Genomic DNA, 26276 nt, shown 5'->3' on the forward strand with positions numbered 1-26276 from the left:
TCTGGAGAATGGCTGCTTTGACAAAATAACGTCATTTTATGAAGTGGACAGTAAACAAACCTTCATGACATTTGAACTTGAAAAGTGTCTCTGTGACCTTCATCTCTGTCTGAAAAAAGTCTATGGGCCAGATTTACTAAACTATAAATTAGCGTGAGTGCAATACCATAAAAACTCAGATGGGAGTGAAAAGTTCTGCGCGTGATCTACTCACAACGCGCAAATTAAAGAACACAAAGACTCAGCCGGATCATTTCCATGATGACCAACGCAATCTACCAAGAGCAGCGCAAATTAGCATCTGGTTTAAAACGTGCTTTTTTGGGGCTGTGTAAATAATGGCGCAAATATCAGTAAATTGACAAGCGCAAACCTAAGTAAATCACCTTGCATGATTCATTTAAATACTCTCCCCTTATAAATTTTGCATCTGAAAGGGAAACTGCATGCACAGTTATACTTGTACCATTTTTTGGCAGCATTCCCTTAATATTGCTGTGACTGAGATACAGTAACCTTAAATGCCTCTACATATGACCAAATGTTGCATATGCATGTAGAAATGCATTATATATCCTATGCACATCCTCATAATGTCTCCTACTGGGTGTTGATATCTATTTCTGTGGGCGGGTAAATAGACAAACACTGACTCCACACAGCTCCTAAGCATAACATCATTTCTGAACAGTAACTGCTCAGTGATTGGACAGTCTGTTCTCATGTGCAACACGAGAAGCTCAGTAAGATGAAGTCATTCAAACCGATTGCAAATCAATGCCACTCTTTAGGCGTAAAAGATGTCCCAGCTTCACCAGCAGGAATTTCCATCGTAGTTTAAACTGGTTAGTACTGATCAAGCTACCTAATCAACAAAGCCATCAGTAAAAAAAAGACTGGGCAAAAATGTTGAGCCTGGTAGGGAATCAGCTGGAGTGCTTTATTTAAATAAAGTATTTGTACTGGTTTAAATAGACAAGTATTGTCTTACTGCATTACCATTGTCTATTCTTGGACAACTCTGTGATGTTTTATCATAATTACGTATGAATTGCACATTTTGTGTTTATTATTTATAACTATCTGTCAAATATGTGACACTCTGAATGGCACAACTCACAATCTAGTACCTCAAAAGTACTAGTTGACACACTGCAGTAAAAGCCTTCAGAGGGTGACGTCATGATTGAGAAAAACCTTTGATGTTGCCGCTCCGCACGCACACGTCGATTTTGATGATGTCTCATAATATTTCCAAATCATGTAGCCCTTGAACTCGACCTACCTTTTGATATTCCGTGTCCTCCGGGCGAAAATCGCTGCTGGTCAGCTGAAACTGTAGGTTTAAGTGTGGAAGGCGATGGAAAAGGTTAACCCACCACGGCGGAGAATAATTCACCACTGCAGCCATAGTGTTCATCCAGATCTCGGACTGTAAAAGACACAATGATGCATTCAGCAGCCGATTCTAGACTTCGACTGTTTCATCACGTCGCATTGCATCACATGCATTTAAAGTGTCTCTTTACAAGCTAACGTTACCTGCAGTTATGCAGGGGTTAAAATCTGCACCAAAGACAACCAAGCAAACAAATGGCTAGATTTCCCTAGAATTTTGTGATTAACACTCACCCATTGTTCTTAATTAGATAATACAGATTTGCTCTTAAATTTAATAATTAACATACATTGTTTATATACTAGGATTTAAACCGCAATTTGCACAGACAGGCTTTTGTTATAGGGAATCCATTCTTACCCTTTATCAGCCTAAACCATAGTTCCAGAAAAAATACCTCCGATGATCTCAACAACAGACAAATGGCTCCTGTCCTTCGATGTTTTGGGCGAAAAGCAACAACAGCAGGTTTATCTGGGCTCAGCAGTCAGTCAGTCAGTCAGCATGAACCGAACGAACGAACGCTGCCCCTGCGTCACTGCCGTCTGCATGTTATCCAGCGATACGCTCACAGGAACTGAAGCCAGAGCTTTAAACGCCTTTCATGTCCAATGCGCTTTTGTTTAAGGCTGTCCCGCACTGCTTTCTTCCAGTTAACGCCTGTGTTCAGCGCTTGTTCATTTCTGTTGCGTTAAAATTGAGATGTATAAAATACTCGATGATATCACGCATTACAAGGATGAAAGTGATTTGTGAGAAGACTACAAACGGGCGTGATTGTCAATCATCCACGTCCAGCTATTTCAATCCTCAAATGGATCAGTGTGCTTACAGACCTCTGGTGGCCAAATGATGCAAATTCAAATCATCACTTACTTAGCAATACTGTATTTTTATTGTTCTTATCCACAATTTTTGGCCATTTTACTGATTTTTAATAATTCGTTTTTCTTAACTCAAAGGTTATGCGAATGCTAATTATACTAATTATGCTACATAAGTATTATATAAGTATTATAAACGTTTAAATACGTTAGCTGTTTACGTTATAAAAAGGGTAACGTCTAAAACTTTTATTAAGTAAAAGTACGTTTTTTTTATAAACGTTATACGTATTATAAACGTAATAAGTATAAACGAATACTTTTATACTTAAATATATACATACAAATTATACGTTAGGCTATATGTTATTGTTATAGTCTGAAAATTTCCCCGACTACAATGATGCGATTCTAAATTTGCATTATCAGTTGATCCAAGATCCAATTGGGCGCAGCTTCTAGCAATTATTTGCATATGTTAATTTGTGATTGGTCTTTTTAACATATTTTATTGGGCAAAGACATGTTCAAAATGATCTTCCAAATAGCACAATGTGTTATTTTTTGTGTCTTTTCAACAAATGGTCAACAAAACGTCCAGGAGGTTTAACAAAATATTATATTATATGTTTTCTTTTTTTGCAACCCCTTAGACAACTTCACCTCTAAATGCAGTTTACCTGATTGATTTCGATTTTTAAACACCTAAAAAAAAATCATTAAAATTTGTATTAATAACTGTTTAAAGTCACCATGAAATCAAAATTGACCATTCATATTTTTATGTAGGCTAATTATGAAGTATTTTTTATTCATGTGCACTCCTGTACATTTAACTTTTGGCCCTCTAGCGGTTAAAAGACAAAACTGCATGTATTTTGCAGAAGAACATTGTTTGGTTGGGTGCATAACTGTGCGGAATATGACCCTTCACAATAGATAGATAGCCTGATATTTTACAATGAACTCTGTTATAGAGCTACATTAGGGAATTTATCTGTTCAATAAAATAGCTTACCTGTTGAGAATTAAAACCGCCGCCATCTCTGCGTCGCTTTTACATTTCAAATCCCTCAGTTCTAGCTATCTCCAAAAAGCCAAGCCAATGTCAATGTTTTATTACAAGCGTGCTCTCTCTTTGCCAGAAGACTCTCCTCTGTCCGGGTGATTCCCGGTGGTTCGAGATTTAGCTGATCCATGTCAGCTGTAAAATTTACAGTAACTAACTGGCAATTTTAGTTGCTAGCAAGATTGTTATATACAAGAGTAGGCTACTTTTAGGTTCTATTTAGTGCTATCAAATCGATTAATCGCAACCCAAAAGACAAAGGAAAAGACTAATGCAGTGTGTGACTATTGAATTTACAGCAAAAGAAGGTTTATACAAATCTACTATATCACAGCACTGAAAAATCCTACCTGTAATTCTTTTTTAATTGAATTTCACAGGAAATACTCTAATTTACTGTAAAATGTTTCATACGGACATGTCATTTTAGTCACATATTTATAGTAAACATACATATTATTTCTACTGTAATTTTACAGTACAACTGTAGAAATGGCCCATTCTAAGTAAGATTATTTTTACTGTACAATTGTAGTTGTATTTCTGGTAGGCCTATTTATTGTACAATAATAGCACACTTAACACTAATATGCATTTCTAATAGATGCTCACTGGTCAAAAAATAAATGAGTTGAGATTTCATAATAAATCTTATGTTAAAGCTTTACAAACACTTCAATAAAAACTTCTCCAACCTATGCAATGAATGAAGCAATGAATTATCTGTCATTTTGAATAAAAAAATTGTTTTAAAAATCATCATCCTTAAACCTTATCCAGTACACTACAACTGGGAAAGAATCATTGTTTAAAAAGATTGGGATGCTTGAGGAACATTCAGCTCTTAAAGCTTCAGGAGTCCTGAAATTTAATTCAAAGAAACTAGGAATATCAGACATTCAAATCTTGTTGGGGACAAATGTTGAAAACCACTGATATATGATATACTGGGGTTTGTGCCTCCAATGTATTAAAAAACAAAATAGATCACATAATTGTACTGTATTTATGTTAATTTCTTAAATTTAACAATCAGGTAGCCATTGCTAGATAGGAAGTTAGACTAAATGAGGAAATTGTATTTTTACATTCTTAGCACAAAGGACAAAAGTTCAGGAAAACAAATCTTTAATAAAGGAAAATGGCAATGGCACAAAAATAATGAGCTCTTAGAGCAAAGTCAGTCTTAAAGAGACAATGAAAAGAGAAAACAGCATCAATTTTTTTCAGTGCCATTATTGGTTCAATACAGATTCGTCTGTAATAACATGAATCACACTAACAACATTTAACAGCATTTACTGTCATTTTTCCCCAATCTGAACTTGAAGTTCTCTTATACAGCAATGTGTTTGTGGAGATTCACAGTACTTTTGTATAGATCAGAGATGTACCTTAAATGCACACAATGGCTTAAATATACTTTATAAGACATGTTGCTTAGTGTCATGTGTATATTTATCCGAAATGAAAAGTATATGAAGCATATTAAATCCCTGATCCTCGTTTAAAGATGATCTTCCAACACAAGGCACTTTTGGAGATGAAGACACGACTTCTGAAATGTCTACCTTATTTGAAGGTTCAGTTCCTAGAAGTCTAAAGAATGTGACCGTAGCAAAACAATAAAGTGTAAAATCACAAAGCCATAATGATCTATCATCCATGATGTGTTCTTCTATGTACAGTTATTATTGCCCATATAAATGACAGTTTGTTTGTTTTAATTCCCTTTTAAATTGTTCATGTAATAATGTGTGTTCCAAGTTAAGAGAGAAAAAGCATTATTAATGAAACCATCTGAGGTCCAAACTGTAAAAAAACAACAACAAAGAGCTAAATCAAGTCATTAGCATTGAAAGGACTTAAGCATTTTTCTCTTTTTCTCAGTGGCCTTGAAGGAGACACGATGATGTCATCAGAGTCGTCTGAATCAGTGGTCTTTGGAATCGCAGTGGCTGGTTGCTGTTGGTGGATCTTCCGGTCTTCTTATTACCAACAAAACAAAATCGTATATGTCATGCATTACATTAAATAGATGAATGATTATACTGTAAGCTTAATTGTAGTTTATCACAGATTATTCATTATTATTATATTGGTGTTTTCCGACATACACTAGCATTAAAAAGTTTGAGGTCAGTAAGTCAAGGCTGCATTTATTTACAGCGAAAAGAGTACTATTGTGAAATATTATTAAAATTTAAAATACCACTTTTGTATTTTAAAATGTAATTGATTCTTGTGATGGCAAAGCTGAATTTTCAGAATAATAACTCTTCAGTGTCACATGATGCTTCAGAAATCATTTGAATATGCTGAAGAAATATTTCATATGATCTTATTTAGTGTCTTTTATTATTATTTTTAAAGAAATCATAAAACATTTTTTCAGGAATCTTTGATGAATAGAACAGCATTTATTTGAAACAGAAATCTTTTGGAACATTATTAAATACCTTTAGAGTCACTTTTAAACATCCTTGCTGAATAAAAGTATTCATTTCTTTAAAAAAAATCTCACTGACCCACACCTTGTGGCAGTGTAATAGGAATGAGTTATATATATTCTAACCTGGTATTGATCTCTTGTCATGTAGCTCATCATTATAAGCAGGATTTAGTTTCTCTTCAGTCTCCTCGCTATTATTCTGAGTTACACCTAAAAGAATATAATCAAAAAACATCCAATACAAGTTACAGTGGTTTTAAAGAGAGGTCAGTATAACAGATTTGGCCGGGATGGCCAGGTTTATATCTTTGTTTACAATACGTATTTATGGTTCATTAAACGTCTTATTGATCTTAGATTAACAAATAAGAATACTAACATGAGGTCGTATCAATCTCTTCAGTGAGAACAAATCACATTATTAAAGATTAATAATCACCTGAGGTTTGCGTTTTGTTGGTAAACATGGCCTGTGGGGACCCTGTGGGCGGTAGTGGAGGGGTGGAGAGATACCGCTTTTTCTGATGAATGAAAGATTCAGACTGTGTCACTGTAGACGCCCTGCAAAGTCAAGTCAACGTATGTCTGTCAGGAGACCACCTGGCCATGCATGAAAACATATTCACTCAAACCAACTGTTCTGACTGCATTCTTGCATTCTCTACTCAGCACATCTGTGCAAGGTTTATTTTTTTTAATGGAATTGATATAATATAAATGTGCATAAATATGGAAATATGCAAAACCTGTGTAGTATACAGTCAAGACAAAATTGATTCAGACACATTACATTTTTTTCACATTATCACAGTTTATTCGCTATAGTTTAGAAAATGGTAATAAAGTATGACAAGATAATTTATCAAATCAGTTGATATTTCACTAGTTTTGGACATCCTTCTGTTAGACTGTCTCACAAATGAATTAGGTTGAATAGCTGTCAGCTGTTAAATTTAAATACACAGTTAGATAATACCAATTTAGGTCAACCAATTACCAAGCAATGCTTAATTTTGTTCAGTCTGTGGTGTAAAAAGGTCGCATTGGGAATTAAAGAAAAACACTTAAAGGAGAACTCCGGCGCAAAATGAACCTTAGGTCTAATTACACATTGTTACCTAGTCAACCGTTATCTGAGATTTGTTTTCATGATTATCGAATGTAAATAGTTTTATCTCTAAAAACAGTTTAGCCTATAAAGCTAGTATAACGCTAGTATATTGGGCATAGTGTAATGACAAATAAAAATCGCTTGTTAATACCACTAACAAGGCTGAAAATAGCCCCACACTAACACGGTAGCATAATGAGGGTCCCTACCTTCAAACCGAAGCATTGAGAACTTTGTCAGTGTCCAGACAGTTTAATAAGAAGATATTTTATACATACAGTCAACTTCGCGTATACAGGCAGAAGCCATCTTTGAAAAACAGTCTCTACCAGTCGATCTACGAACGCCGATCCAAGCCTGCTGTTTGCACTATTTACATTCGATAATCATGAAAACAAATCTCAGATAACGGTTGACTAGGTAACAATGTGTAATTAGACCTAAGGTTCATTTTGCGCCGGAGTTCTCCTTTAAGCAAAACATGGTCGGGTCAAAGTGTCTGAATAATCTTTGGTCCCCAATTTTTACTAATTTTACTGGTAGTCCACTGTATGAAGAATATTTGGGCATAATTTGTCAAAGTTTACTTTATTTAGCTAGCCTCACTATAAATGAACTATAGTGTCCTGCACCCACTAGTAAAAATAAATAAATAATAATATCTGGTGTCTGAATCATTTTTGGTTTGACTGTATGTAGTATTTCAGTGTAGTGGAGTTGTAATTTAGTGTATACACTATGTATCTAAATCACCTGTCCATCCTCAGAGTGCTGCGTTTGAGATGAGCCCTAAAGACAGCCTGCAGCAGAGTCACTTCCTCTTCCTGTACAGCCTGAGTGTTAAAACCTGATTGGCTCTGAAATATATGGTCAAGAAGTTTTAAATCAGTGGTCATATATCAATGCTGAAATCTTAAGTCTTTAAAGCAGCACTATGCAGGATTTCCGTTTTTGTCAAACAGTGACCCCTAGAGTCGCTGTGGAGTACTTGTACTGTCGTAAATAGCACTCACGCAGAGATGGCTCTGCACTCACGGCCGGATCCCCTCCCCCTGTACACCGGTACCTGTTCAGTAGGATAGAAGCTGTAACGAGTGGAAATAAGGTGTGGCCCCTTTAAGAGCTGTGCGCGCCCTGTTTAACTGTCGGCAGTCTGTATTGTATGTGCGCCTCGAACACCACATGTATACGGCGCCGGGTTATTTCTGTTTGATGCTTATTTTAGCAGATCTTTCTTGCCGTAAAGCAATTCGTTACATCGCGAGACCTGATATCACGCGACACTTCCTGATGCAGCGGCCGGCGGACCGCCAGCTCAAAGTTGCAAGTGCATTTTTTCCGCTCACAGCCAACAGGGGGGGGCGAGACGACCACCATTCAACACAAAATCAGTAATATAAACATTACAATGACTCCAAAGCTGTTCAGTTAAGGTAAAAAAGTTACTTAGTTCACCTTTAAGTGAAGAACAAATGTTCGCTTCTGTCATGCTCATTTTGCAATTCGGCTCGTTTTCAGTCAGCTGGTGAAATGGTAGGGTGTGGTGACATTTTTATAGGGAGGGTTTAAGAGTAGCGCTATGGGGCAACTTGCCCGACAGTGGAAACGCAGCTTTATTTTGGCCTCATGGCTTGATGTCCGAGGCTATTGGCCTCACCCAACACGCTGTTAGCCCTGGCTCGCACTGGCCCGACAGTGGAAAAGTGGCGTGTGTGCCACCTGGTAATGATGTGATTGCTAGCAGATTGCATGTAAAGGACCTATCATACCCTCTAGAGTTTCATGACAGAACTATATATATCTGTAAACAAACAGTGTATAATAAAACATCCCATCAAAAGAATTACCATGGCAACAAGGACGGTTGTTGGATCTGCTTGCCGAGGTCCATCTATCTGCCTCTGCCTGATTACATGCCCTCTGAGACAGGATTGCAAGAGAACTAGATCCTAAGCAAAGGAGCAGAAGAATAAAGGAAGAGATGAATAATCTGCATTCACTGTGGGAGTACAGTTCATGTCGACGTGTTGTACCAACCCGTGTTCGGTGTGAGAGCCAGTGTGTCTGGATGATCTTAGCTGCTTTGTTCTTCTCCATTGAAGCAACCGCTGATGACGACAATGGTTCTGTGAGTGTTAATGATAAAGAACCGTTCCGAACCTATGAGATGAGAAAATATATAGACTGTGACAGTTTCATTTTCATGAGTTTGTGTGTGTAGCTAATAAGTATTTTGAAAGTATTACCTGATTTGGATCTTGTACTAATCTGAGTTTTCTCTCCTCCTCTAATTTCTCTTTTAAACAGTTGATTTCTACAGTCAGTGCACCCATCTCCTGCCTGCAAATAAAACAACATGAAATCTAAACTGACATTACATACTTTCTTATTAAATTTCCTTGTTCATGATTCAATCCATGTTATTCTACAGAAATAAAAAAAAATCATAGAAATGTAATAACTTCCTATATAATACCTTTAAAATGACTTTTCTTTCTGCACACGTAACCAAGGTGTTCCACTCAGAAAAATGTCACAGAAATGTGACAATATTCCAACAATAACCACAGTAAATAATTTCTCTAAACATCTCTAAAGGAGCACAAATGCTTTCAACATAATAAATAACTGTTTAAAGCATTGGAAATATAAATCAGGCTTTAATAAGTTTATCTCGCATAACAGTAAAATCACATATAATTTAATCTTGTGAGAATTCAGCGTCTTCCAAAACACCACCAAAATAGTTTTAGTTCTTGATTCCTTCATTATGTTTATATTACAAACCTGTGTGTTTGCATCAGTCCCTCGTGCTCTCTAATTCGCTCCTTCAGTGCGTTTTCTACCTCTTTCAGTCCGTCATCCTTCTCAGCAGACAACTGCTTTATCTCTTTACTGAGAAGACAAGACAAATACTTTCAATTAGAATTACTCTCAACTATGTTAAACATTTCAGGAATATAAATATAATAAATGGGACATATTTTTTTTTACTATTTTTAGCATTGATAATAATATAAAATTATACTTGAGCACCAAATCAGCATATTAGAATGATTTTTGAAGGATCATGTGATACTGAAGAAGACTGGAAGTAATGTCTTTTTTTGGTAATGACTTTTTAAAATATATTTTTCATTTTAATAACATTTTACAATATTCCTTTTTTAATCAAATAAATGCAACATTGGTGAGCACAAGAGATTTCTTTCAAAAACAATCAAAAAATCTTACCGACCCCAATTTTGTTTAATGCTAGTGTGTGTGCTGTGAGTACACTCACTCTCTCTGGGTTAGTTTTTCCTGTAGTTTCTTATTCTCTTCTGCCAGTTTCTTAAATGCTTCCCTCAAATGCACATCATTCTCTGGAATCACAGACGGCTCCATCTCTGTGTTGACAGAATCACTCTGATTGGGCGATTCTGACTCAGTACCTTTCTCCACTGAGCTCTTCTGTGAGTCTGATGCTTTAGTAATATGAAGATTCTTCATCTGCTCGACTCTCTGAAAAAATGAGACAAACTACATTCACATGATGGACATTGATCATTACTTTCTACAAGTAATGCTTAATATATACACACACTATTGTATATATGGTGATATATTTGGCCTTGGCAGAATAGATCTACTACGCTGCTTCTGCTGTTGGTTATTTGAACAGGACTTGCTACTGCCAATACAAACACGACATGCTGCTGTGAGCAAGTAAGACATGCTGCTGCTGTACAATATAGCGTACATGAATTACCCGTAGCAGATCTATACAGGTGGAGCTGGGGAAGGTGGAGGGTTTCTGAAAGCACACTGCACTGCTAAAGGCAAAAGCTAAGTATTTGAAGGTTTAGCACGCCAGCTCATTGGCTACTGATACAGCAGAAAACAATCAACTGTGCCCTATACAGAATGATATGATTGGAAGTAGTTTGAGTTAAGGACCTATTAGCCTGCGCCATCTACAGTTTCATGAAGAAACTTTGTATATATACCTTTTCAAGTTCCAGGATTCGTCGCACAAGTCTCTGTTTACTCCAATCCATATAACCTGTAAACATTCAAACATGATACATCATTTGACTGAATTCAGCCCTGGGTGTGAGAATAATTTTAAATAAATAAAAAATGTTGTGCACATTTCAGCTTGTCATGCTAGGAGAACAGTCCAGTCAACTAAACCAGTTAAACACCAAATTGGCAAGGTCAACAGACCAGCAAAGACCAGTTAAGGATCTTAGGCTGGCTTAAGCCAGTATCTTTGTTCATAGAAAACAATGTTTGGTATAATAGTGTTTCCAGTTCTGCTGTGCATCTAAGTTAAGATGCGCCTTTGTAAATGTAAGTACCCTTGGCACGGCAAACAGGGCTGTCCATCATGCTCATCTCTTCCTGTGTCAATTCTTTTTTGAGTTCTTGGTTCTCGTCCTCCAGTTGTTGAACAGTCTTTGTGAGTTTCAGAACTGTCGCACTAAGGGTCTTGTTCTGCCGCCTGATGTCTTTGCTCTCCATCTTATTACTAAAGAGAGTAAAAAAGAGTGAGAGAAAGACTTATACAAAACATGGAATCAAGAGGAACCATCAAACTATGCGTAAAATTAACAAAGTTTGTACCTTCTCTCAGCTGACTCCAGCAGTGTTCGCAATCTTTGAACCTAAGCATGAAAAATAAAGAATGTATTACTAAAAAAAAAAAAAAAAAACAGAAGTTAATATATAGTGAAATACATTTAGTTTATATAAAATAATATAAGCTACCTCCTCAAAGTAGGTTTCTACAGTGATCTTCATTTCCTGCATGTTGGTAGTTTTGAGGTCACTCTGAAGCTGACTGTGATGGCAAATACACAATTCATCAGTTTAGGTACAGTACAACATAAACTAGAGACTCCAATGTATTGGACCCCAGTGTAAGTCAACATAATATTTTAAATACTGAGTGAAAATTAAATGGAAAATGCAAGAGTTTCAGAACATCTTTATGTCTATAGTCTTATCATATTATTATTATTACTGTCTAAGGGGGTGTTTACACGACATTGTTTTCAACTAAAAACTGAAAACTTTTCATGCGTTTTTGCCACATTTACACAACAACTGTGTTTTAGGGGCGTGAAAATGCAAACTTTTGAAAACGGGTATCAAAGTGCAAGTTTTTGAAAACGATACTGTTATCGTCTCCATGTAAACTACAAAACGCTTTTTTTGACTCCATTAGCCTACAACTCTCATGTTGAAGTTCTGTTAAGTTCATTCATACTGTTTTGATTCACCATAACCTGATTAATTGCATGATTGTATAATATACATGATTTGGCATCAGACCTCAAGGCATTCTCCTTTTCTTTGCACTGCTGCTCCAATCGTAGAATCCTCTGTTTCAGTCCATTAATGATCTGGTGTGTTTAAAAAGAGAAAAATTCAGTTTTTATTTTATATCATTCATCAAATTAAGAAACCTTGTTCTGAAGAAACGAGATTGTTTTTATAATGGCATACTCACCGATCTAGGATCTGTCTTTCTGTCCACTAAACCCCTTGCATAATCTGGGTCCTATATGATCAACGCAAAAATAATCATTTAAAAATGATTATATATTATACATATATTAAAATGTAATTGTATTCCTGTGATATCAAAGCTGAATTTTCAGCATCATTACTTCAGTCTTCATTGTCAAATGATCCTTCAGAAATCATTTTAATATGCTGATTTGCAGCTCAAGTAACAATTCTTATTATTATGGTGAAAATAACTTTTTTCAGGATTCTTTGATGAACAGCATTTACTTTAAACAGAATTTTTTTTTTGGGAACAATCGATGTAAAAGTCTTTACGTTCACCTTTGATCAATTAAATGCCTTTTTGATGAATAAAGTATTAATTTCTAAAAATTTAAAATATTTTTTTTTACAGTAGTATTAAAAAAATCTGATCCCAAACATGTGCATGGTAGTGTACTGTATGTCTGGCAGTTATCTGCTCTGTAAATAATGTTAATAATAAAATATAAATCATATTATTTTCAGTTTGAACAGTTTGAAAGAATAATGGCAGTTGCAGTTACGCATGTGGTGTAAAACAGGCCGCACACTAAGCTACTAATTTACACAATAAAGTGGATGTTAACACTCATATAAACTATTCAAGCTCATCTCTGCTGCTGGATTTACTGACAATTGCTCATCACCTTCGCTGGATCCAGCAGCTGTTCGATTTGTCTGTCTTTCTTCGTGTTGTCTTCTTCAAGACGGCGGAGCTTGGCTTTCATCTTGTCAGATTCAGCCTTTAGCGACTGGATGGTCTGAGAAAAGGGAGAGAAAATATGTGTGTACATGCAATTTCAGTGTGCACACTCCTAGTTCATAGACAGCAACATTCTAGGCTGGTGATTGGAAATCTTAGACAAAATTACGCAGTACTGAAATAAATCTCAAAAACCATTTCCTTGAAGTTTGCATTGATATTTCCTGAAATCCAGTGGAAATAATACACCATCCAGGAACATTTGGCATGCTATTTTTAACAAACTATGATTTGGGACACACTAATCCTAACCACTAATCCCTGGTATGCATATAGGACTGATAGTATTGAGAGTTTACATAAATCCCAATTCGTTGAAAACATGCCATCTGATGTAATCAAAATTCTAAATACACATCCTGAAAAACACTTGCAGTATTACGTCAGCGAGTGAGTGTGTGAGAGGTGAGCATCACCTTTTTTAGATCAATTATTTCATCATACATTTCTTCCTTTTCTTTGTAGACTGGGGTCCCTGGAACATAACCTGATAAAGAATTGTACAAATAACATGGTGACAAAATTAGAAAAATAAAACCTGTTATATGAACAATTTAAGGTTGATATATTTAGTTTTATCTCACCGTTAGATGGAGACCGGGAATATTTCGTCTTTTTCATTTCTAAAGCCTCCTTCAAGTATTCAGGTGTGCTGGTCATGGAAATGCTGGTTTGTGTGACACTATAATCTGCTCCTTTTGAAGACTTCCCTGAAATAAACAAAATGTAACCCTGTAAAGCCTGACGGTAACACTTTAGTTTAGGCTCCAATTCTCAATATTAATTAGTTTCTTATTAGCATGCATATTACTAGGATATTGGCTGTTTACTAGAACTTATAAAGCACATATTACAATACAATGAAGACGTACAAATAAACGTTCCTTTAAAAGCATTTTAACATGATTTTCCTAAAGAAACATGATTTATGGACAATCAAGTAAGCCTAAGTTGCTTGCTTCAGTCCAGTAAATGTTCATCTTGAAATATTACGAACAATATAAAAAATTATTTAAAATGACTTAATACAAATCAGCAACTATTTTACAGCAAAAAGACATGTGTACCACAACCTGAAGGTGGACATTTTTAGAATTATACTAAAAGGACTTTTACTTGCTAAAAAGGTATATGCTATTAATCAGAGGGCAGAAAGCATGTAGTAATTTTAGCAAAATTTTATTCATGTTAATTTAGAGGCCTTAGAAAAAAATGCATCAATATGAAGCAATATGGTTTATAGAGTTAAATATATTACATTTGCATGTCTTTCAAATGCATAGCTATGATAGAGCACACAGGTTGGCTATGAATGTGATTTCTGTGATGACAATCTGTTTTGTCTAGTTTTCCAGAAAATGTTTGAACAAGTTTATCTGTTTTTATCTGAGAAGCAAAATTGCATTTTTATGTTAAGGTGCCGATCTGAACTTTGGTTGGTTCTTAGAACGTAAACGTGTCTGAAAAATCTTTTTTTTTTTGGTAAAAGAAATATAAGGTTACACTTTATTTTAAGGTGTCTTTGTTACACTGTAATTATACATTTAAGTACTGAGAAATATTAAGTAACTACATGTACTACTACTTACTATAGGGTAAGGAGGATTAGGGTTTGGTTTAGGGTTAGTTGCATGTAATTATGCATAATTTATAGTTATTACTACAGTAACTACATGTAACATATGTCACAATGACACTGTAAAATAAAGTGTTACCAAACATTAAATGTAGAGTTATTTAAAAATAGTAACAGACCTTGTCCATCATTCTGTAAGTGCAGCCAGACGTCCCTGGGTGTACCAGCCGGATGGGTTTTACAGTTTTGGAGCAGAGTCCCTTTCACCGTCCTCCATGATGTTACTGGAGTTTTCTTCAAATTCAAGTTTGCACTGTTCAGGTACGGTGACTCTATATTTAAATAAAGAAATATGTATTATTGTATAGGCATATTTGCAGTGTAGCTGCATTAAGTAATCACAATGAAACAAGCTAATTTCACATTTTTACAATACTGTGTTGATGTGCAGAAAAAGGTGGTGGCATTTGTGTGGCAGTCTTAAACTTACTAGGAGAAGGAGGTGGTCTGCCTGAAACTTTCTTTTTTCTTGACTTCTGAAAATAAATCCAACAATCAGACACATAAATGTGATACCATATTGGCGCAAAGATCCAAGAATGAAAGAGCAACAGTTGAACTAAGGAAACCGATTAGCCTAAAATCACCATATCCCCATGTAATCAAAATCGACAATTCTTGTTTTTAATGCAATATTGCTGTATTTTTTACAAATTATTGATCCATGCACATTATTATTATTATTATTATTTATTCATGTGCAATCGTAATTTTTCCATCCCTCTTGCAGCAACGTATCTTCTCTTCTCTGATGACGTGTTTACTGGCGCGAGGGCGGGGCAAACTGTCACATGAGACCGACCAATAGCAAACCATAATAATTCAATGGAGACAAAATCAAGTCCGTCCTACATTCTTTCTTGTTCGAGAAGCCATTTCACTCAGACATACATCACAATAGAGAAAAAAAAGTATATCGCAACTTTGTCTTTAAAGACTATCTTACCTTTTCAGTGTCAGACACATAGCTGCTACAGAGACTGTCCTCTGCCTTAAAAAAACATACACAGACATGAAACATTAATAAAAATTAGGGCTGTCAAATGATTAATCGTGATTAATCACATCCAAATTAAAAGTTTGTGTTTACATAATATATGTGGGTGCACTGTGTATAATTATTTTATATATATAAATACACACACATGCTTGTATATATTTAAGAAATATTTTCATGTATAGCCTATACTGTATATAGATTTATATATAATTTATATTATATATAAATATTTTATATATAAATAATATTTTTTTTCTTAAATATACATGCATGTGTGTGTATTTATATATATACAAAATAATTATACACAACACAGTGCACCTACATATATTATGTAAACACAAACTTTTATTTTGGATGTGATTAATCACGATTAATCATTTGACAGCCCTAATAAAAATACATATGTATATATTTATATGAAACATTAATATAAATATAAATAAAGTAGCCTACTATCGATACTCTACCATGACATGTTCATATGACATGGTACTAGTATTTAGATAACTTTTTTATAGCGTGGTATCCCCAATGTATTTTTTACCATCTCCAAAACACATGGTATTATTGCATGATACTTTTCGCTAGTGTTACAGTCCAGGAGATCTATACGAATTAAGCATCATGAATTGTTACTTACCAGATCCTCCACCTCCTCTTCTGTGACAAGTTCTCCAGCTACAGACATTATAGCCTGTGATGGCCTGTTATTTAATCATCACCTTTTACAAACAACAGGACCATAACCCTTTCTCATCCAGTATTATCTATGGAGGTACGACCTGTAATGTCCGAGTTTTATGATGCATCAGGAAATCGTATTTTTTTTTTCATTTAAAAGATGTGTAAATCCTACTATAAAACCGCATAAACGAGCAGTTGAAGTGTTTAGGGGCTGTTAAGAAGTTACCAAGATGCAGCTGTTTCCTGATGTCGCCGTTAAGAAAAGCAACGTGATCCTACGTCGATATTGTGTGTGAAAGCTACAGATTTAACGCAATAATGTTGCACAGCGTCGTTTCGCGTCTCTCTTCGCTGTACGGATGTAATGTGCATTATTGTCGTCTAGCAACCGAAAATGTTTAACATGACAATAAACAGCAAACCAAACGTGTTCATGTGCGTCAGCACTGCGCAATACCTGCGCACACTGTGAGCGGTCGCCTGTTTGAAATACAGCTTAAAATATGGGATTTCTTAAAGCACCATTTTGTTCTTTCCATAATTCCTTCTTTTTTGTTAATCACCCAATCACTCTTTATATGTAGGCTACGTATGTAGCCTATGTGTATGCATGCACATGTGTATATGTATACCGCGTAGCCTACTAGCCTATTTATGTAGGGCTGTATGTGTTTATTTTGATGTTGGTTTAGATCTTTAAATATGTAATTGCTTATATTAGAAGTAGAAACATGCTGGGTTTTATGTGTCACTAATGTAAAAAAAATTTAGCTACTTGAAAACTGTATTTATATATACAACATTCTACTAGTTTATCAAATAGAAAGTGAGATGCTTGAAGATGACAGTCATTAAAATAATGTTACAGGAACCGGAAACAGTGAACAGCTGCAGCTCTACAGGGGACATAATCCCGCTCTGCTGCTATCATTTGATATTTACTGTAACTGTGGGGTAAAAACAGTTATGACCTTGCATTGGTAATTTAGTACTACCACGACACAGTGATAATAGACATCTCATAGATGGATTTGGTTTGGGGATTACATGTGTGTATAAAAAGCCACCTGTTGCTCTCTAATAATTCATCTAAATCTATGACTATTTATTAAAATAAGAGGTTATTCTTTCAATGAAATGGAAACAGAGGTATATGAATGTGTGGGTAACCTGAGACAAACTCTCTGCTTGTCTCTATAGTTATCAAGCAGTTCTGTTGCAAACCTATACAAAAAAACTAAATCTTTTGCCTGCTGCCACTATCATTATTATAACCGTTACATAAGCTTTAATTCCAGATTGCCTACCAAGAGGCTGTGATGTTTTTTTTTAAAGAGCTCCTATCCTCTTAAGATGATTAATGGTAAAATGTATGTGTTGAGGGATGCAAAGAGGAGGGAAAGAGCAAAGCGAGAGAGAGAGAGGGAGAGAGGGAGGGAGGGAGGGAGGGAGGGAGGGAGGGAGGGAGGGAGGGAGAGAAAAGACTGTTATCTGATCTGTTGGTGTTGTTGGTCTTTACAGTCAGTCAGGCATTAAGCGTGAAGAGGGCAGTCGAGGTGCAAACGAAGGTCTCTTGGGGATTGCAAAGCGAAGCCAACTTCGTACACATCAGCAATCTGGTAAGGATATGAGGAAACAATCTTAAAGGAATAGTTCACTTAAAAATTAAAATTCTGTAGTAAATGATGACAGAATTTTCAGGTGAACTATTCCTTTAAAACAATTTCACTCAAAAAAACTAAACAAACTTTTCATGAGAGGTTGTGCATTTGATGAAGAAATTGTGCATTCATGTCTACAAAAATTACTAGGATAAGGTATTAGAGATGTATTTTAAATGATATTGCCTCTTAAAATGACTGTTTCATTGGATACACTTTTTTAATCAAAAGTGCAAAGAGCTATATTTATAGTTCAAGGCATATATTGATTTCATTGCTGTGAACGTTCAAGAGAAGTGCCTTTTTGTATTATATGACAGTGTTTAAAACAATGTTAATGTGTTTTGTCATACATGTCATGTAGCTATATGGGAATTATAATGGCAAGTTCTCATCTTTATTTCGAAGGCCAGTGCATTGCTCTCCTCCAGGATCACCTGAAACCACCTATTGCCCCAGTGTTAAGGTAACAAATCCTATTTTCACAAAGAGCTTATAGACCTAAGTACACACTGAGACATAAGAGACGGACAGACAGCATTAGGAGATTGTATTTATATTTAAGATACCTATGTTGAAACACAGAAACATTCATAATTAAAACAAAACCACAACTCATGCATTTACATGAGCCTCAGCAAACCTTATGCCCCATAAATATAAACCACCCCACTGTTATTTACACGAAAAAATAGTCATGGATACTCGTTTGAAGCATAGCTTGTGTTATCTGATGTGAAATAGGTCACTTTGTTCTACAGAGGATTAAAACGCTTCACTTAAACCATATTGGGATGAATCTAAATCAATCACCATATTCCCTGTTTTTAGTCATTTGCATGAGTATTATATAATACAAAATGGATATTGAATTTTCAATTAATCAACCACAATTATTTCAAATGCGAAATCATCCTTATCTAACTGACAAAATAACAAACATCAAACATACAGTAAAAACTATAATATTGTGACATATCGTTACCATTTAAAATAGGCTAACTGATTTCTATTTTAATCTATAATGTAAATTATTCCTGTGATGGGAAGGCTGAATTTTCAGCATCATTACTCCACTTTACTCAGTGTCACATGATCCTTCAGAAATCATTCTAATATGATGATTTGGTGCAACATTTGTTATTATTGCTGCTTAATATTTTTGTGGAAAACATGATACATTTTATTTCAGGATTCTTTTTAATAAATGATGTATATTGTTTATTTGTTAGTTCATGTTAACTAAATGTGACTGAAATTAGCAATCTTTTGTAATATTATAAATGTCTTCACTGTCATGGCTGAATAAAAGTATTCATTTAAATAACAGAAAAAAACTTGCACTGACCCCAAATTTTGAATGGTATAATAAACATAAAACAAACATAAAAACAAAAAATATTAGTGTTTTGTGTAAGTTAACGTTGGGCTAAAAAAGCGCGCAAAAAAAAAGGCAATCTGGGTTGAACAATATGAACCTCAAGAAATTATGCCATTCAAATTTTCTACAGAGCTTTTCAACAATTTTACCCTCCTGGAAGTCACTACATAATTTGCACACTGTTAATTGGACCTTTTGTGCATTTGTTGTCAGGTGCAAAGAAAATGCATCTGGGTCAACAAAGCGCCCTGGTGGATGGGCTGTCGCTAAAAGAGCTGGGGGACAGTGTGCTGGTGGAGATAGAGCCCCGAAGGAAAGGACTGTCCTTCCTCAAACATGTGGAGTACCGTATTGTTAGCAAGGTAAACTCAATTTTCTATATAGGCCTAGACCATAGACTGGAAAAAATAGGCCTAGACACACACACACACACACTAGAGCTGCACAATTCTGGATAAGTTCAATCAGGATTTTTTTTTTTTTAAATAGAGATCACAATTCTCCTTCTGATAAAATGTTAATTGCTGCAGTCTAACTAAAACTATTTAATGAATTTGAATTAATCAATTATTTACATAGTGTTTCCAGATCCCGGTTCAACGCAGATACAGTGATTTTGAGATGTTCCACGGTCTACTGCTGCAAAAGTTCATCTACAGGATGGTCCCGTCTCTGCCCCCAAAGCGTATCCTTAAAGGAGGTGAGATTTCAACTAACTGTCCTCAAATGAGTGCGCTCCTATTATGCCATTAAAACTCTCTATTTTTTCTATCTCTCCCATTAACTCTCAGTTTTGAACTCAGTATCAGACCGAGAGTTTAACGATAGTCGCCGCCGTGGTCTACAAAGATTCATGACCTTGGTGATCAGACATCCAGTCCTAGCAGGAGATGAGTTGGTCAACATCTTTCTGTCAGTAAGCAGCGCAGTAAGTCCTGCAAACCAGCAGATGGCAGCAAAACTAATTCATCTATTCAGGAGGACTAGTTTGATCAGGTTTCGTCCTTTTTTGTTACAGGATGTTCTAAACAAGATGCGTGATGCATATAAAAAGACAGGGGACGAGTTTCTGACCTCCCAAATAGCGTTGCACGGCAAGGTGGGTAAAAAATAACAAAGACATGAAATAAAAATTGATATTCCATGTAAAAATCATGGTATTGGTATACAGTGTTGGGTAAGTTACTCTAAAAAGTAGTTAATTGCTAGTTACTACTAGCATCTTCAACAGTGTATTTAGATACTCACTCTTTCTAATTACTAATTACTTTCTAAATCCCATTTCAACCTCAACCAGTTTAAATTATTTCAAATAAATAATATAAAATTGCATAAATTATTCTTGAAGTGACCAAAGTATTTAAACATACATTTTAACATTAGACGTTACATTTTGATGTTAAATCCACTATTGTTTTATACAGAATTGTTCTATAGTCTATACAGTATTTAATGCAAATCAGAAGTAATTGTAACGGCTATTTCTGTTTTCTCGGTTCTGGTTTGCCTGTGTGCCCTTGTTGGTAATTAATCCTACACAACTGTTCTTCTGTTTTATCTTAATTACCGATACTTTCCACATTAAGCACTGAGGCTAGGCTACGTTTGCACGACAACGATGCTTAAAACAGAGAAGGTTTCCGCCATTGTCAAAACGATCCCATTCACACGGATCCGCGAAAACGAAAAATGATGTTTTATGCTGCCAGGCCATTAGCGATGACTGAACTCAACATAGGCTACGTATGTGCATGACGTCATTGTTTTCAGAGATTTGCGTTTTTGTTGTTTACACGGAGACCGTTTTCAAAAAATTGCACTTTGAATCCCATTTTCAAAAGTTTGTGTTTTCAGGGTTTTCAGGCACCCCAAAACTCCGTTGTCGTATAAAAACGAACGGCCAAAGCGCATACAAAGTTGAACGTTTTTAGTTGAAGACGGTGTCGTGTAAAGAGTTTCCTCTGTTCAAATTCGATCTGGGCCACATCTGGCACATGTGGGTTCAACGTGTACGTACCAGATGTGGGCCGACACTATGTTGCTGTCTGGGACATTGGTATATATCAAAAAAACACTGTGTACCACAGTACTTCTTGAAAGGGAAATGAACACACAAAATGAATATTGTCATTTTTAAGGTGAACCTACCCGAGGGCATGCAGAGCCAGGCTGCTGCTAATCGAGAGGTCATTGCAAGTCTCCACAGCAGTTTCAATAAACTCAGAGATGTGGCTGAGCGGATGGCTCAGCGCTCAAGAGAAAACTCAACGGATCTGCTTATGTTTGGAAAAGACCTGAGGTGAACCAATTCATCATTATCCATCCATCCATCCATCTGTCTCATTTTAATAGAAAAAAAAAAAAAATGTTTAGAATCAAGATAATGAATGTAGTGATATAATAAGATATTTAATAATGATATATTTATGATATAATATCATAAAATATCTAAAAATGTATGTAGCTAAATTGTACAATTGTACAACTTGATATCAATGTTAACATTAAATTATTAATTAATATTTAAAAGTGTTTAACCTTTTCAAAGTGTTCATTTTTCTATCATTGTTTAGATCATGGTGTGGTTTCTAACACTTATAGAATGATAAATATTCAATGATTATGATGTGTTATTTTATTATCATTAATATAATATTATTGTATTATAATAAAATATTATAGTTAATCTTTTTTTTTTTTTTAATTTAAGTTAAAGGGATTTTATGTCATTTTTTTGTAGAGTAATTTGATGTAGTTTTTATTAATTTTTATTTTAGTTAGAACTTCAAGTTAAATCAAATGAAAATAGGTAATTTTGCCTTGGCAACTAGTTGTAATTAAAAAAAGTTTAAAATGTTTACAGTTTATTTTATTTCAATTAATGTTTTTTTTGTTTTTTTCAAGTAACGGAAAAGTCATTAATGGTTTTAGTTTTATTTAACGATAATAACCCTGATAAGTAAGACATCTGTGTGGACATGTCAGAGGTTATCACTTGATTCCTCAACAGTGAACTGGGCTCGGACACACCAGACCTGCCAGTGAACGCTACAATGAGCAAAGCATGGAAAACACAGAGGAAGTCACTCGTAGAGCTGTCAGGAGAATTTGGTCTTCTCGCAGACAAAGCTGCACACCAGGTATTTAAACAGATCATTATTGAGCATTACTCTGATCACAAACACCACTACAAAAATGATGCAGATCACTGATCTGCACTGAACAAAAGTGTTATTATAATATACACCCACAATATTATGACTCTCGCTACAGTTTTTTCAGTTTGCTTTGGTTGAACAGAAATTAAACAGAATATTTCCAACCCCTTTTAATACTCCAGGGCAGCAGAGAAGAGGATGAAGTGGTGGAGAAACTGAACCTTCTCCTCGAACAGCTGCAGTCGTATAAAGTGAGTTCTGTCTCTAGAAATCTTTTCATTTCAATTTGTGCCACAAAATAGTATGGATGTTAAAGGGGCATATGCAGCTGGTGTAAGATGGAGTACTTAAAGTAATCAATATCTGTGAAAGGATGGTCATTTTACAATTAAACAATTCAACTGTAACGACATTCCGATGTTAATATATTTGCATGTGTGTGTGTGTGTGTGTGTATAGGACTTGTGTGATCGGCATGAAAGCGGTGTGTTATTAGAGCATCAGAGAGCGTTTGAAAAGCGCAGCGGGCCTGTGGCTACACACTTAAAATACCAGAGCAACATTGAGCAGTCTCGACTCACACAGGTAACACATACAGTATTGCACCACCACCAACATACAATCTACTTAACCAAACTGAGGTATACAGGTCTCCTATTGACATAGTAAAATTGCATTGTTCACAGGAAAAACATTACAGTAATTCAGCAGGGTTCACTCATTTACAGCCTGGGAATATCTGGCATGGAGAATGGAATAGAAATTTCTATATTAAATATCCATTTTAAATATTAATGTGCACACATATGGGTACAGTGAAACTTGCTTATGAAACATGCTCATAATGATGTCTGACTTGTGAGCAAATTGTTCTTGGTCCTTGTTGGATCTTTAGAATGTATCACTCAAAACGGCTCATGAATCAGTCCAAAAGATTCATTAGGGGTGATTCACACACAACAAATTTAGCTTTATTGCAAAAAAAAAAAAAAAGGCAGAGGAATGGAAAAAAGCAAGCTATAAATATGTGTTTTAAAAAAAAAAGTACAACTCCTTGAGCGATGGACAAAATCAAGTCCCGTTCTACTTGTTATGTTTTTGTTTTTTTCTTATTTGAGAAGCCTTTTTAGAAGTTTTACTATATTACAGGCAATATTGTCCTGGGTTATATTATTATATGTAATCTAGATTACATAATCAGATTCCAAAAATTAAATACTTGTAATTAGATTATTACTTAAATTAGTCATATAACATTGTTATTGATTGCATGATTACTTAATATTTACAAAATGGCAGGGTAATTCTCCCTAATCCTTCTCCTTTTTATCTTTTGCATTTTTTCTTTCTCAAAATGTTTCTGAAATTGCTCACACAGACCCGCCACTAGTCACGCGACTATGACATGGAAAATCGAGAGGCCGCTCAGCACAAACAAGTCAAATATTTAACCTTTTTTTAGTTAGTGTTTTATTTTCTAATTATTTCTTATAATTTAACTGATATTGTGATATTGCTTTCATACAATAATGACGTTAATATTGAGTAACTTACATTTTAGACACAATTCTTCCAATTGCTTTGTCCAATTTTGCTCTGCCAATGGAAAAAGATCAAACAAAGCCAAAGCAGGATCAACTGAGCGTCGAGCACACAGTAGTGAATCATCGTTTGAACGAAACGAGTGAATGATTCACTTTGTTGCCTAGTGGCATAACAATGTAACCTGCAGAAAAAATCCACAGCACTGACAGGTGAACTAAATACTATAATTCTGTCTTCCTACAGCAGGAAAACACGATTATCACCATGGAGATGAGGAGTTATTTCTCCCTTTTGTGTCTGCATCAAGAAACCCAGATGGTCTTCACCCATTTGCCCCTTGTGACTTCAATACTGGGGACATTTGTCCACTCACAATTACAAGGGCACAAAGAGGTACATTTCCAATAACACAACAACTCTATTAACTGATTATTTTAGCATTTCAACACTGGTTACACTGTGTGAACTGTGCATTTTCATTCCTCAGATGGGTGATGTGTGGGGTGAACTTCATCCGAAACTGAAGGATCTGTTTGAGAGCGCTAATGAACCCTCGTCTCGCTCCTCTTCTCAAACACACACCTCCAGAGGACAGAAGACCTGCGCTGTCATTGGCCCTGCATAACCAGTCCAGGACAGTAAATATGAGGGAAACTCCCAGCCTTTTCTCGAAACCCAAGAACTCAGTATACTGCTTCATGCAATGTGTTTCCTTTCTCTTGACTGTACATACTTTAACACTTCTCTTCATTACTTTTCCAAATATGTAAATACAGAAAACACAGTGGCCCTAAAACATATTTGAACACTTAAGGTCACATAAAAATGTCATTAGAGACTAAATATCAAACTCTCTGCTAACCAAATGTGCAATCAAAACTAACTTCATTTTTGTTAACCATTTATAATAAAGTTAACTGTTAAAAACAATTATGATCATTAGGTCATGGCAACATATGTTTTTACATTACTTAAGATCATAAAAATAATTTAAGCAATTTCAACTTTTTTAAAGTTATGAGATTCAACTCTTTTTTTAATGGAAATATAATTTAAGTTGAAATGACATCCAATTTGTTTATGTAAAAAATGTAAGGCAGCAACTGAACTTAAGATTTTTAAGTTGAATTGGTGAATTTGTTTTACTTTTGTTATCTGAAGGAATGTCAAACATTTTTAATTGCGCCTTAAGCATCCAAATACTTTTTGAGGCCACTATATATTCAGAGAATATAGAAAATATTTATTAAAAAAAAAAAACTATCGTTGAAAAACACCCTTTGGGACTAACATGATGATGTCTTCACTTTTGACTTTTTCATTTAATTCCCAATTTCCCTTTTTCTTTTAATACTTGAACCACATATGTTTGATGCAATACGGGGTTACACATTCAAATAAATAATCCCACATCTTCCAAAACCTGCTCATCTCATATTTTTTTCCAGGTAACCCAAAATAATATTTCATTTAGGCAAGAATTTACATAATATTCAAAGATTACATGTGTTGTCCTTAAGATAAGGCCACATTTTGAGTATGGATGAAAAGGTTAATCAGAAACGGCCCTTTGCAGAAATTCAAAGAAAGACTAACGTTATTCTGGAAAAATATTTTTTAAGCAAGACTAGCTGATGTAATGTGATATAATCTGTCCTCGAAAACCTATCCACAGCCATCAGCAGTGTTGGGGGGTAATGCATTACAAATAACTTCAGTTATGTAATCAGATTATTTTTAAGGTAACAAGTAAAGTAACACATTACTTTTAAATTTACAACAAAACAAGTTACATTTTCAATTATGTAACGCAAGTTACTTTGCCTTCCCATTTATTGATCTCTACTATACAGGCGTTCAATTGCATTTCCTTCAGCCTAAGACTTATTCATTTCTCATTTGCTGTGAAGAGGCCTTTATATTTCCCAAAATAGATTTTTTGTTATTAAAAAACAAACAAGCAAACCCAGGACAGTGGAGAAAAAGTAATGCAATTAGGTAACTAAGTAATGCAATTAGTTACTTTATTAGGGAGTAACGCAATATTGTAAC

General features: G+C 35.1%; 3 protein-coding genes across 6 annotated transcripts in view; 1 reads left to right on the forward strand and 2 right to left on the reverse strand.

Moving 5' to 3' along the window:
- ttyh3b (tweety family member 3b) overlaps nucleotides 1–1904 on the reverse strand; it is a 37264-nt gene extending 35360 nt beyond the window's left edge. The window contains exons 1-2 of the mRNA XM_056264566.1: nucleotides 1760–1904; nucleotides 1286–1432 (exon numbers count right to left, since the gene is read on the reverse strand). Coding sequence (XP_056120541.1) covers nucleotides 1286–1420 — 135 coding nt within the window. The 5' untranslated portion in view covers nucleotides 1421–1432; nucleotides 1760–1904. The remainder of the gene's footprint in view (nucleotides 1–1285; nucleotides 1433–1759) is intronic.
- Nucleotides 1905–5076: 3172 nt separating this feature from the next.
- iqce (IQ motif containing E) lies at nucleotides 5077–16807 on the reverse strand. Of its 4 annotated transcripts, XM_056264567.1 has the most exons (23): nucleotides 16706–16766; nucleotides 16436–16577; nucleotides 15739–15783; nucleotides 15223–15268; nucleotides 14912–15064; nucleotides 13741–13866; nucleotides 13573–13643; nucleotides 13041–13154; nucleotides 12353–12403; nucleotides 12175–12245; nucleotides 11608–11680; nucleotides 11464–11504; nucleotides 11199–11368; nucleotides 10845–10900; nucleotides 10139–10359; nucleotides 9643–9750; nucleotides 9102–9195; nucleotides 8893–9015; nucleotides 8703–8804; nucleotides 7609–7712; nucleotides 6184–6305; nucleotides 5868–5954; nucleotides 5077–5280 (listed from the first exon to the last, which is right to left on the reverse strand). In XM_056264567.1, exons 2-23 carry the CDS (start codon nucleotides 16481–16483, stop codon nucleotides 5129–5131), a joined length of 2178 nt encoding a protein of 725 aa, XP_056120542.1. In that variant the 5' UTR covers nucleotides 16484–16577; nucleotides 16706–16766; the 3' UTR covers nucleotides 5077–5128. The 4 variants fall into 4 exon arrangements, with proteins under 4 accessions (XP_056120542.1, XP_056120543.1, XP_056120544.1 ...); XM_056264568.1 differs by having other exon boundaries at nucleotides 15223–15265; nucleotides 16436–16807; XM_056264569.1 differs by having other exon boundaries at nucleotides 5077–5277; nucleotides 16436–16807.
- Nucleotides 16808–17955: 1148 nt separating this feature from the next.
- Nucleotides 17956–25126, forward strand: snx8b (sorting nexin 8b). The gene is made up of 12 exons (XM_056264571.1): nucleotides 17956–18098; nucleotides 18549–18606; nucleotides 19735–19883; nucleotides 20101–20221; nucleotides 20313–20449; nucleotides 20540–20620; nucleotides 21660–21820; nucleotides 22532–22661; nucleotides 22862–22930; nucleotides 23139–23264; nucleotides 24468–24617; nucleotides 24712–25126. Exons 3-12 carry the CDS (start codon nucleotides 19746–19748, stop codon nucleotides 24847–24849), a joined length of 1251 nt encoding a protein of 416 aa, XP_056120546.1. The 5' UTR covers nucleotides 17956–18098; nucleotides 18549–18606; nucleotides 19735–19745; the 3' UTR covers nucleotides 24850–25126.
- Nucleotides 25127–26276: the final 1150 nt, after the last annotated feature.

This window comes from Rhinichthys klamathensis, unplaced genomic scaffold (assembly GCF_029890125.1).
Source record: "Rhinichthys klamathensis goyatoka isolate OS25496 unplaced genomic scaffold, OSU_Roscu_1.1 h1tg000222l_1, whole genome shotgun sequence".
NCBI lineage: Eukaryota > Metazoa > Chordata > Actinopteri > Cypriniformes > Leuciscidae > Rhinichthys > Rhinichthys klamathensis.